Source organism: Pezoporus wallicus, unplaced genomic scaffold (genome assembly GCF_028554395.1).
Source record: "Pezoporus wallicus isolate ANWC-B61680 ecotype Strahan unplaced genomic scaffold, APGP_CSIRO_Pwel_v1 contig_6428, whole genome shotgun sequence".
NCBI classification, from domain to species: domain Eukaryota; kingdom Metazoa; phylum Chordata; class Aves; order Psittaciformes; family Psittacidae; genus Pezoporus; species Pezoporus wallicus.
The window spans coordinates 668473-681780 of record NW_026639269.1 but is presented as its reverse complement, the minus strand read 5'-3'; the positions used below and the strand labels follow the sequence as shown (position 1 = coordinate 681780).

The 13308-nt window shown below is 44.6% G+C and overlaps 1 protein-coding gene across 1 annotated transcript in view; it reads left to right on the top strand.

Moving 5' to 3' along the window:
- Positions 1–992: 992 nt before the first annotated feature.
- Positions 993–13308, top strand: part of LOC130601751 (CUB and sushi domain-containing protein 1-like) — a 577589-nt gene continuing 565273 nt past the window's right edge. Inside the window, exon 1 of the mRNA XM_057414031.1 lies at positions 993–1620. Coding sequence (XP_057270014.1) covers positions 1554–1620 — 67 coding nt within the window. The 5' untranslated portion in view covers positions 993–1553. The remainder of the gene's footprint in view (positions 1621–13308) is intronic.

The window sequence follows — 13308 nt, the reverse complement described above, 5'->3', positions numbered from 1 at the left end:
ACATTTCTGTCTTTCCTTCCTATGAGCCTTTGCATTTTAATTATGAATATAGGTAAGCATTAATTATAGAGGCAGGCCCAGTGCACAGTGGTGGCGGTGCTAATCTTTACAATTCTTACTGGATTGAAAGCCAGGTTTGGGCACTTTTTTGCCACCCATTTTGCAGGTAGGCATGGCACCAAAACCATTGTTGGCAAAGGGCATCACTTGCCACGGCCGCGGAAGAATATGGGGACCCAAGACAGGCCAGCCCTGGGTCACCATCTCCTTTCCCTCGGCTCGGGGAACAAGCCCTGCTGAATCCAGGGTGGCGTCGGGGAAGCCTCTTCCTGCATTCCGACATGCCTGATTCTGGTGGGATTTCTTGTTTTGGAAAGGGTAGTTAATGGCAGAAATTCCTCTTGGCAACGGGAGCGCTCAGGAATGGAAACGTAAAGACAAAGCAGTGGTCCTTAAGGAGACGCTGGTTCCTCTCCTGCCCCTCAGGAACAACAGCTTGTTCAGACGAACAACTTGGACAGAACGAGTGGGGCACATTTTGGATCCGAAAGCCTTCCTATCTCAGAAGCAGGGACCAGAGAAGCGGAGAGCTTCACCTAGGACTAGAGATTCTCACCCTACCCTAGTGCCCACACCACCGCACCCCACACACAGGCGGAGGAGCCGGGGCCGTGCTGGTAGAAGAGCCGGGGGACAGGTCTCCGGGGCACAGGGCGCCGGGAGACAGGGCGTCGGGGCACAGGGCGCCAGGGCAGCGCAGCAAAAGCCTCTGGGCAGGTGTAGTAGCCCTAGAGACACCGCCCTTCCCTGCGCCGAGGGAAAGCTTTCTCCCCGCGGGCTCTTGCGGGGTCCGGCGGCAGCAGCCCCGGGCCCAGGCCGGGGAGAAGGGGGGCCGCTGCCGCCCCGGGGGGGGCATGTCGTGCGGGGGCCGGCCGGCGAAGAGGGGCGGCTGCGGGCTTAACGTGCGCCCACTGCGCAACGCCGGCCCCTTCCCCTCTCCGTTGGAAGTGATGGTTGAGTCCGGCGGCGGCGGCAGCAGCGACTTCTCGTGTGGCTGGCAGCCGCTCCGCTGCGCTGCCTGCGCTGCTCCCGCGGCGATCCCTCCCTCCTTCTCCCCTCCTCCTCCTCCTCTTCCTCGCACTCCCCGCATCCCTCTCCTGCCGTCGCTGCCCGGCTCTGCACGCCGGCGGCCGTGGATGCCGCTCTGCCCGCGGCACCGGGCGTGCCTCCCCTCCCTCCCGTTCCTCCCCTCCCCTGGGCGGGCGGCGGGCCGGCGGCGCCGGGGCTCCGCGGGCGCTGAGCGGCGCAGCCCCGCCGCGGCTCGGGACTGATGCTATGAGCAGAGCGGAGCGAGCCGCCCGCGCAGTCCTGCAGGAGGCGCCGGGAGCTGCGCGGCGCTCGGGACCCGGAGCGCTCCTCTCCGCCTCTCCTCGCCCCGTGGTGGTTATTTGGCGCTGTCCTTAGCCCCGCTGCCGCTCGGAGGACACGGTCGCAGCCGAGAAGAGCCACCGGGGTTTTGTGTGAGTGTGTGTGTGTGTGGAATAACTGCAGACATGACTGCGTGGAGGAAATTCAAGTCTCTGCTGGTTTTCTGCGCGGGGCTCCTCACTGCAGCTCAGGGTAAGATTTGGGTTTCTTGCACTGAATTCGTGTAGGCTGTGGTGATGACACTGGTTCTCCCCCCCAACCCCCAGCTAAACCTCTGCCGATCGGTTGAGCTCTCTCCCTCGCTTCGTTCCTGCGCCGGGAAACAGCAGGCTCCCCGAGCCCGGTCTCCCTTATCCCTGCCTGTCAGCTCCCGCTGGTGTTCCCCGAGAGCTCGGTTTTCAGTCGGCCGGTCACTTCCTCTGGGAGAAACCAGCCCCCGGGCGTTGGGCAGCCGCCGCTGCGGCGCTGCGAAGGCAGCCGGGCACATCTGTTCGTCTGGCCAGCGCCGGAGTTTGGGAGCACTTCGCTCTCCGCGCACGCTCTCGCGGCACTCGCTGCTGTGCGAGGGACGGTCCCCGGGCTGGCAAGTTTGGCTATCCCCTCCTTCTGCCTCCCCGGCTTCTGCCATGCTCGGGGGGGAGCGTGGAGGGGTGGCCGCGCAGAGCTGCCCCCGGCCTGCCTCAGCCAGCTCCGCGCCCTAAGAGTTCCGCGGAGGCGGGGATGCGGCTCTGGGGTCCCCCTGAACCCGTCCGCTCCGGAGAGATGAGGGCCCCTTTGCTCGGGAGCGACTCCCACCCGCAAGCTGGGCTTCTCCTTAAAATCAATGGGGGGAGGGAGGAGAAACGAGGGGGGTGACGGTGGAAAACTGGGTTACACAACTTCAGTGCTGGCCTCAGCCCCATCACTTGCCTCATAGCTGGACACAACTTCCCCATTATTCACTTTGACTCTCATTAGCCCTGCGCTTTTTCACGCTGGGAGATGCGAGTGTATGTCAGAGGGAGCGAGAAAGAGAGCAAACGGGAGAGTGAGAGGGAGGAAGGCTGATAGCAACTGAGCACCTGTCCCCATTACAGCCCCTGCTTGCTCCTACCTCGCTCCCGGCTGTTTCTGCCTGCCTTCGGTAACACGGTTCCCCTTGCGGTCTGTGCTGTCTGAGCCTCTCTTAACCCTCCCAAGGCAAATTACAACGTTTCCACCATTTTATTTTTCTCACCGCTTCTTTTTCTGTGCGGAGGTGGCTTTAGCGGGGAGGAGGGTGCGGGGAGAACCGGTCGCAGCCCGGCTGGCGGGCGCTGCCGGAGCCTTCCCCATCCTGCGGGTGCCCGCGGCCAGGGCCCCTCGTCTTCCCGGGCGGCTCTGAAGGATGCCCGGCCCCCGGGCAGCCTCCGGCCGCCATCCGCAGGGAGAGGCGGTGGGAGGCCAGCCCCGTCTGCCGGCAGCAGGCAGGGAGCTTTGCCCGGTAGCACCGCTTCTCTTCCCGGACGCGGCCGCTGCCCCCGTTCACCAGGCAACACCACCCGGCTGCTCCCGGTCGCCTTGCCTCCGCGGGGAATGGAGAGCGGGGAAGGAGCAGAGCCGGTGTTTTCTGGGCTCTGAGGCAGGCGGCTCCGAGAGACCGGACTGTGCCCGGCGATACATACAGCCCGGGGCGGGCGGGGGCTTCTCGAGATGCCCGCCCTGCCCAAACTTCCAGCACCGCCCCCCCACCCCCCCGTGGCCCCCGATCCCCCCCGCCCGCGGCTGGCAACCGCCCCCAGCCCACAGATTTGCCGGGAGCCCTGGCGCTGCCCCGGGCTGGGAGGCGCTGGTGCGGCCGGCCGCACACACGGGAGCGGGGCTGGCCCCGCGCAAGGTCCCGGTCGCCCCGGGACGAGCTGCAGCCGCTGCCGCGCCGGCTCCCGGGGCGGCCCGACACCCGCGACTCATTTGTTAAATATACTGTAGCTGGTTCTGTCGTTTGACATTTAAGTGTTTTCTTTTCATGGCTGACAGCACATACGAAAATCTGGAGGCTGGATCATGGTTATTCAGCGGAGATCCGACGTGTTTTGCTTGCATACAAAGGCTTTGCCAGGAACATTTGGGCACTGCCGCCGATGCTGCTCTGCAGAATGTAATTATACCTCGCTTAATGTGGATCAGCAACACACCAACTTAAAGGCTACAAACTGACTTAATATTGAATTCGAACAACAGGTAGAAGGGGGAACCAGCGGGGATATTTGACATAATTCTGTCCCATTTACCTTCTTACCCATTACCAGGCAATCGAGCACTGTTATCTGTATTTAGGCAAATGTAATCCTGAGGCTGAAATTGCATTCGTAGTTTAGAGAAGCAGCTCCTTCCTTTGTAACATGAAGAGCCTAGGCTTTCAGAAGCACCTAAAATTTTAATTAATAGATCCCCGGAACTCTTTGTTTTCCCAGCCTCTTGGCGATCGAATCGTTTGGTAGTCACTGTGATAGGATTCACGGAGGGTTTGGTTGGTTTGGAGTTTTATGAGGAAAAAATAAAAGTGAATTTCTGGAGGTGTTGCCACAGGCTTTCCCATATATTTTAGGAAAATGAGACGTGAGTTGCTTTCCACATTGTTCCTTATTATGAAATAAAATGGAAGCCCTTTTTTGCTGTGCAATTTTTCATAACTTTTTAAAGGAGCAAGAAAAGACGAAGGTGAACATGCGTCACCATTCATTGTGGTAGATGAAGTGCAGCTCTATACATTTCTTTGGACTCTTTTTGTCTGACTTGATGCATCTGAGTGTTTTGGAAAATATCTGGGGGATTCTTCCCTGTCCATCATGCTTTAACCATCAAGGGAAATGAGTATGGAGTCATTTAAAGGAACCACACTCCTAGAAACTACCCTATCATAGCAGTTAGGCGTCAACAAGACAGGCAGCACTGTGTTCAGCTCTGCATGTTAAGATGGGTTTGTTTATAGAGTCATTCGCTAATTCTGGTACGTTACAGCCTAGCAAAAGCAAACATAAGAAACCTATGGATTTGCTTGAAATATGAAACACGTCATTATCATTTCTGTAAACATACTGCTAAGCAACAAATGGTAAATTTAGACTGAACTCAGACTAAAATTCAAGATAAATGATTAATACATCTTTCTGCTGTGACCTGACTTCTGTGGACAACCTGTTTTCAATGTAGAAATGCATAATTATTTATACTTAAAATTGTCCTGGTACATGTTTCCAAGATAATTCTCTGGACTCTCAGATAACCAAACGCAACACCTTCATTGGCATCTAATTGCCTCAAACTAAATCTACATAAACATGCTTATGCACAGAGGTATCATTCAGATTAATGAAAATAGCAAAGGAAAAACATTTCTCTTTTTCAACTGAATCCAGACAGTGAAAGGACTCCCACATCTACAGCTTAGGATTTATATTTTTTTTTTATTAAAGAAAAAGAAATAAACCCCAAAACATTTTATGTACCCTCTGTTTGTTGCTATCACTTTGTCAAAATAATTGCCATGAGTACATCGCACAAGTTTACCACTGTGTTTAAGGCCTAATCCTGTTGGACTGAGAGTGTTTGTCTCTTTTAAAGCCATGTTTTTTCTCTCTCCAAAGCAGTGTTTCTCAGGCTCTGAAGCTGGTCTCTAGAGAGGCTTCATTCTCTTCCAGAGAAGACTCAAGCGATTCTAGGGAAAATGGGCTGGAAAAGGGTATTTTTTAAAAGAGTATCAGAGCTAGGTGTTGAATACCCAGACGCAAACCCAAGTATTTGATGGATGCATTCTCCATCCCCTAGCCCAGCAAGGAATTTACCATATAAAGACAGAAAATACAACAGCCAGCTCTGACCACATAATATTTTAATGTAAAAATGCATGTACTTCTTGGCACGATCTGTATTTCCCAACTTTCCATCAAGATGCGAGCATAGTGTCCTTAACTCTGTAGAGGAATAGGAAGTATGGTCAATTTGAAAATAATACAGTGGAGAGGCTATCAGTTCAACAGAGATTCCCCAAATACTCATTTTAGACCTTTGAACGTGTAGATGAGATTTGAATTCCCATCGTCAGGCAGTACAAGGTTATCAGCTCCTCTGGAGTGTGAGGAGCAGGATACTGGTGTGAGGAGCTGGAGATGGCATACAAGCAGGTGTGAGTACTCAGGAACTTCAGAATGTACTGAAATCTCTGAGAGCACTTCAGCATCTTTTGTAATCTGTATAGATAGGAACCATTCTGCAGATTGTTTTCTGCTTATTTTACTGTCACTCCCATGTCCCTTTATAGAGGCGTGTCTGACTTTGATCAGGCATGGGCTTTTTTGGGGGGAGGGGGCAGTTGTATTTCCTGTCCCTGCAGACTGTTTTTTCTATACAAACATGGAATCTAGCTCTCATCTTTTTATTACTCATTATGTGGTAGTATTAATACTTATGCTTTGACATATGCAAGTTTTTTAAAGATATCTATGGGACTGTGGCCTCAATATATTTATATTCTTGAAAACTTTGACCACACCAAATTAGGAACAATCTGAAACTGTAATTATTTTGAACAGAAACCAATGTGTCTAAGGTTTGCCATGCTTTCTAGAAGGGCTGAGAAGCCTTAGGGATCACTGTTTTCAGCTTTTTAAAGACATGTAATGTGTGCACCGTCATAATAAACTACTCGTAACCTTTCCTCAGAGAAGTAACTGCTTAGTGGTGTGACATTACAAGACCTCCAATGAATTTAAAGATAAGGTGTAATTTCATTTTGCTCAAATCGTTATTGAACTGTCACGTTTCTTTGACCATGATAACATTATTCTGCTAGTAAACAGTTTTGAGCGTAAGCACCAATGCTGCAGTGTAGTGGAGGCTGCCTGTAACCAGCAGAGGGATGCAGTGTGGAGAAGGGAGCTGTTGGTTTAACTCTGTTTAACTCTGTTGGTTTAACTCCCAAGCCGTAGCATAAGTACGAGACATAATCTTTAATAGAGGTTGATCATACTACTGGATTTAAATCAACATCACCGAATAAGAATCTGATGTCTAATTCTTCATATGGCTGCAAAATTACCCAGATTAGACTGAGCTAAATTGATTGTTCTTCCAAATATGGAATAAGGATCATACGGAAATTCTCCTAATGCGTATGAATCACTTTCTTTGACTTAGATGTTTTACTTTTCAATATCAGTTGCAATTTCCTTTAAGCCATTTTTATCAACCAGCAAATTTTGAAATAGGGATGAATGCCATTAATGCCTGAGGAAAACTGTGAGATCTTGCTTTGTCTGGCTGGATGAAAGACTTCACCATATGACATTTCAATTGCGTGTAAGAAAATTTATACTATATTTGTTATACACATTTCTCAATGGAATAACTGCTTAAACAAATTACTCGGATTATTGCTAGTGTTATGTTCACACACAAAGGCAACATTTATCAGTTGTCTGCATTTAGTAGTTGAATAGTAAATGGAGGCATACATGCACTGAAAACTTACAAGAGTAGTAATGCATCTTATTGCCAATAACAAGTCTCACTTGCTCAGAGACTATTTTTTCTGCATTTCTTATTCATATGGAAAATAAAAAATAAGAGAGAAAATTACAACATTGCCATTTTTACCTGGAAGGCACATTCAGTTAACAGGGCAGAGAAAGATTTAATCACCATTATATTGCTGATGATTAACCAGGATTCCTCTTGATTAATCAGAATATCATCAATGATTTGCTTTTAGCAAAAGATAAGAAAAAAAAATAAAAATCATAATTTCTTGCAATTGCAGTAATGCTTTAATTTCCATCATAAAATTAATCAGTTTGTTATAGTCTTGTAATTATTAGATTATGCATTTTAGCAGTACCTTCATGCATATTTTTAAATACTGATTTCACTTCTTTCAAATTCATTTTTTGTCTTACACTGTCAAGAAAAAGCTAACTTCAGACAGTTGTGAGGGCCCTATTCTGTTACAGTGGAAACTTAAATTTCTGTTGATTTCAGCAGCAGTTGGACTGTCCAGTTTTGAAAAGATTGCTACTCTGAATAATGCAGGTGTAATTCTATGACTCTATGAACAGTGGAGCCAAACCCTGTCTAATATGAGCTGTCATGGCTAAGAACTTCTGACAATGTTTACATCCATGTGTGACTGAGAAAAAGGAAAGCTGGATAAATCTGAGCAACCAAACTTGATAATATTAAAAAAATAGATATATTTATTGAAGTAATTTGGTTTTAAACAGTATCTCTGGTATCTCCAAGCATGGTATTATCTTTTTTTTTTCTCTGCTTTTTCCTTAAAAAAATTATGAAGGACAATTTACAGAGAAACCTAGAACCATTTAGTCTTTGGATTTTTTTATGTCTCTTTTTTACAGTATTCCATGGTTATTAAAGTACAGAATCACATTCTGTGTTCATGTCTCTGTTGCACATTGGCTCTCCAAAAGAAACGTTTGCAGCACTGCAGCTGACACGGAGCTGAAAAAATAATAATGACTAAAACTTTGTCAGGGTTTGTTTTGCAAACTTGCATAAAATATGGTCAGCATTCTAAAATTACATTTTGCAGCACTTGCTTTGTGCCTTATTCTCCATTTCAAGGCAATGACATTTTCATGCAGTTTTGCCAAACATGAAGTTTTCCTTATTTCTTGGCTGAAAGTTTTCCATGTTTTTTTTATTAGAAATTTCTAAACCTATATTGGAGGGTTGTTTTTTTTTTGTTTAAATGCTCTTACAATTCTGTTGTTTGCAGCAAACTCTTGATATTTCGCACAGAGCAAATCCGTGTCTAGGGTCTATCTTTTCCTCATCCTATGATTTGCAGATCAAATGGCTACATATATTTTGCCTTCATTGGTGCTGAAACACTATCAATGTAAGGTACACTGGGAACAAAAATGCAGCCAGCCTTACTCTGTATTTGAAGCTTGAAATGGATGGGGAACTTGGCTCAGTTTGTTTAGTGTATGCAAAATAGATGAACAAGAGCTTTGGCTTGGCTTTGGACATTGTGCTTGATCTAGAACTTGCCTTGAATGAGCGCATCAGGGTTCAGTCTGAACCCGTTGTGTACAACATGTGCCATGTAGCTTGGGACCCACATCACACTGCTGGTATCCAGCACAGCTAGAGGTGCAAGGAAGTGATATTGTCAGGAAACGGCTGATGTTGGGGAGGAAGTGTCTGGATATCACAGGAATACACGTGAGCTCATGGAACCTGCCTTGCCTTGAACCTTAGAAAAAAAACCAAAACAGGTTACTCTGAGGATAAGAAAAAAAGAAAGAAGAGTGCTTCTTGAACAACAGTGAGGATTTTGAAAAGGCCACTTTGATTAAATCAATTTAAAAAAGCAAAGTGCTTAACTTATTTTTAGAGTAATTTTACGTGCTTCTGGTTGTGAAACAAATGGTCATGACAAATCACACTGTTCTTACTAGTGTCTGTGAGATATCAATGCAGAACCTGACTGCTTCCAAGTGACTAAGTATACTGTTTTAGCTTTACCCCAGCAGCCAGATCCTCTGTTGGTATCCTGCTGATATTTCTTATGATATATAGATTGAGTCATACCAAGCATGTTTGGGGAGGGGGTTGGGGGGGTGGGTGGTGGGAGGGAGAGCTGTTTTATAATTCACTTTTAGAACCTCGGTACTATTAAGCAGCTGCTAATATCACAATCTATGACCCTCTGCACATGTAGACATCTCTCTTGAGAAATTAAATTGATTTTCTTTATCATAGCATGTAAATATCCTGAGTGCACATTTTGACCCATTGTTTGCAGTGTCTCTAACACTGAAGAATGTAGTGTTAATAGATTTTACGAAGTCAACAGTGGCAGCAGTAGCAGCATTTTGATTGTGAGCTATATATACTCCACCATTTCTGTCTTACTCTCCTATGAAACCTATATGGGGAAGGCTTTATCATGGTATTTAATCAACATAAATGAAATGCTGAATTTTTTCTTTCTTTTTAACAGGTCCATAATATAGTTAACTTGAGACAAATCTGCCAGTTTGTGGAGAAAAAGCATTCTGCTATGCAGAACTTGGTATGTTAGGCATAGACACTAGTCATCAGCTGAATAGTTTGGGTTGCTTTAGGTCGAATTCTGACCAGTTAAGACCTGATCTAGAAGCAGGGGAACTGACAGAAAAAAAAAAAATCACATTAACCTTAAGGGACTTTGAATCTGGCCTTTATTATAGCTACATATCACACATAGAACTTGCATTAAAACAAGGATGCTGGAACAAACCTAACAATCATAAAGAAAATTCAAACTCTTTGTTATTATTAATACAAAATGCTATGCAAACCATCACAGAAAATTCGTTTAGAATCATAGAATGGTTTGGGTTGGAAGGGACCTTAAGGATCCTCTAGTTCTAACCCCCCTTCCACAGACAAGGGCACTTTCCACTAGACTGGGTTGCTCAAAGCCTCATCCAGCCTGGCCTTGTCTCCCTTCTCAGGGCAACCTCTTCAGTGTCTCACTATTCTCATAGTGAAAAATTTCTTCCTCACATCTAATCGAAATCTATTCTTTTCCAGTTTAAAGCCATTCCCCCTTGTCCTATCCCTAACAGGCTCTTGCCAAAAGTACCTCTCCAATTTTCCTGTAGGCCCCTTTAGATACTGGAGGGCTGCTCTAAGGTCTTCTAAGGAGCCTTCTCTTCTGGCTGAACAATCCCAATGCTCTCAGCCTGTCTTCACAGGAGAGGTGTTCCAGCCCACTTATCGTCTTTGTGGCTTTCCTCTGGACTTGCTCCAACAGGTCCATATCCTTTTTATTTTGAAGGCCCCAGGGCTGGATGCAGTACTGTAGGTGGGGGTCTGATGAGAGCAGAGTAGAGAGGAAGAATCCCCTCCCCTGACCTTCTAGTCACACTTCTTTTGATGCACCCCAGTATGAGGTTGGCTTTCTGGGCTGCAAATTCATACTGCTGGGTCACGTTGAGCTTCTCATTAACCAACGCCCCCAAGTCTTTCTCCTCAGGGTTGCTCTCAGTCCATTCTCTGATCAACCTGCAGAACAAATAGTGCATGGATTGCCCTGACCCATATACAGGACCTTGTGCTTGGTCTTGTTGCACTCCCATGAGTTTTGCATGGGCCCACCAGATGGTGGTGCCTGTGGAGGGCAATCCATTGTTTCCAGCGTGTCAACAGCTTGGTGTCATTTACATTGAAGATACATGATGTCTCAATTTGTTTGACCTATCTGTCTGTATCTCACTCCACTGGCTTTCACTAGTTATATAATTTATTTGGTTTTGAGGAGAGATTAGCCTTTAATTGCTTTCTTTTGCAACATTTAGTAAACAGACTGATAGCATGGAGATGATCTATGCAAACAGCAAAGAAGGATTTCTTCAACTCACGTTGCCATGACAATTCAGATTTTTCCTGTCAACTTTTGAGAAGCACTGAAGTAATTTCTTTAAAGCAATGAATCAGGGAATATTTTGGAAATTGAAGTTGCTCTGTTTTTTTCAATTTAGTGTCATTTAACACAGTGAAGGGCCTGACCCATAATTTTTTAAAATCCACAAACAAGAACTATTGCAAAAAATATAACATCATGGAACCCTCTTCATGGATCTCTGGTGATTTGCACCAGCAGAGAAGCTGATTTCAGGTGACTTAGATTTTTTTTTTTTAATTTGCTATATAATAATAATAAATAGTAATCATAAACCAATAATGGATAATGATGAGTCATTTTGATCTTCATGACTATTTTATCTTGCATGTTATTTTAAGGAAATTAGATTACAGAAGGATTATAGAACAAAAACTAATTGTTTTGTTACAGTTCCAATTATAAAATTAGTTCAATGAATGAGAAATAAAATCAAGAGGCTGCTGTCCACATATTGAAATTGCTATTCAAGTTACGTCTCATATACAATATTATTACTAATCAAGCTGGACTTTGCCCTTTTGCTTAGTTTTAAGTGAAATGGATTGTTTTGAAAATACTTAAACCTGGCCCAAACTATTTTAATTTAATTCTTAAGAAATAAGTTATTGGCTTAAAGAGGTATTTCTTAGGGTGCTGTGAGCAGTGAGGGAAACCTAGTAAACGAAAAGAAGATAATGCAAAGTGCTGTTTCTGCTGGGAAAATAAGTTTCTCTGTATAGAAGACAAGAAAAGTAGCTCAGTAATGGTTTTCTTTTTAAAATGTTCCTGGCAGATGATGCCTACTGAGTTGGTGTAGTTTGTTTACCGCTTTGCAATAGATTTGAGATGAGTCATATCACATTAGAAGGAAAATTGAGAAGTTGTTTTGTCAAAGTTAATTCAGTTTTTCTTTTGATTTTTTTTCATATATACTCAAATTATTATTTCTCTTTAAACAGGGACACCTAATGGATTGTTGTTTTTTTTTTGTGTTGATTCTTGTTGTGTCCATAAATCCAAATTCCTGTTGTTAGAAATGGTTAAGTACAGATCTGTAATTTCTCCATACTGGAAAAGGTGACGGAGCTGGATTCTTCTTTCTGTTATCCTCACGCATCTTCTATAAAGTACTTCTATAAAGTACTATTTATTTTATTGCTAAGCTAGGTTGTACCACAATAATTTCAACCTCTGCAAGTATGGTTGTTTTTGAAAGCCTTTCTACCCCCTTGCCTTCGGAGCAGGAACTGGATGAGTAAGGACTATAGGATGTGTCCTCAAGATTAGATTTCATATTGTACAGGAATCTTCATTTCTGTCTTATTTCCTTACTAGCTTTATAAGTCCACTTCACTGGTAACGCATCTCAGTGTATCCATAAACAGTGGTACGGTAAAGCAGTACTTATTTATGTGAATATTTAATAAAGAAACAGACTTGTGGATGGAATACACTTATGATAGATAGCAAGTCATAGACATTCCATTCAGCATGAAAAACAACCTTCTTTTTCCAAAATATCTGATGGAAGAGGAGATGCATTTATTGAATAAAACAACATGTACATACTGAACGATAAAAGCATTCATCTGAGCTCATTTACCTACAAAACAGGTCATAGCGTCAAGTTCAAGGATGCTGGGAAGGGGACAGAAGGTGCTGATAACTGTCAAGAGCCTAGATTTGTATTTTTACTTTCTTTTCAGGAGTATCAAATATCTGCAGTTCCCACTGCCATAAAAGAGAACTGCAGACCTCAGCATTTTTGAACATCAAGGAATTTGTACTGAACTTACTTTTACACTTGAAAATCATCGTCATCTGAATGCAGTATAGAGCTGTAAAGAGAATAGATAGACAAAAGTATTCAGCATTTACTATACTTATCCCCCAGGTAGTGTCTGAATTAAGCAGTTTCCCACAGTTGTTGTGGGTTTTTTTAGGATTCCTCAAGGGAAGTTGTGGTTTGCTTTTCTTTAAAATGGTTGTACTTAAGTAATTCTGTGTATTAAAAAAAAAAAAAAAAAAAAAAAAGACCCTGGATCTGATGTACCCTGGAACAAAATGTTTGTGGTAACAAAGCAAACATTAAATGCAGCAGCAAATCAGAATTTGGAGTGAAGCCAGCTCATAGACTGCTGGCTATATTGTATAATGGAGGCTGTTGTCCTAGCCCAGAATTAAAAACAAGCAGCTCCACCTCCACTTTATTTCCTCTAAGAGTATCCATCATTTCTACAGTTATCCCACATTGATGGTAAACTAATTGCAGTTCTTTGGGGCTCCATTTTTCTTTCAGAGAAACAGAATGTTTGGAAGGGGAGATGCAGGCTCTGGTGGAAAAAAGGAATCCACACAGTTTTACCACTGTAGGATAGGCACCAAACTTCTTTGGATATTATTGCGCATTGCCTGCAGACCATACTGGCAGGACGGATTTGTGCAAATGCTTTGAATGTGTCACTTTT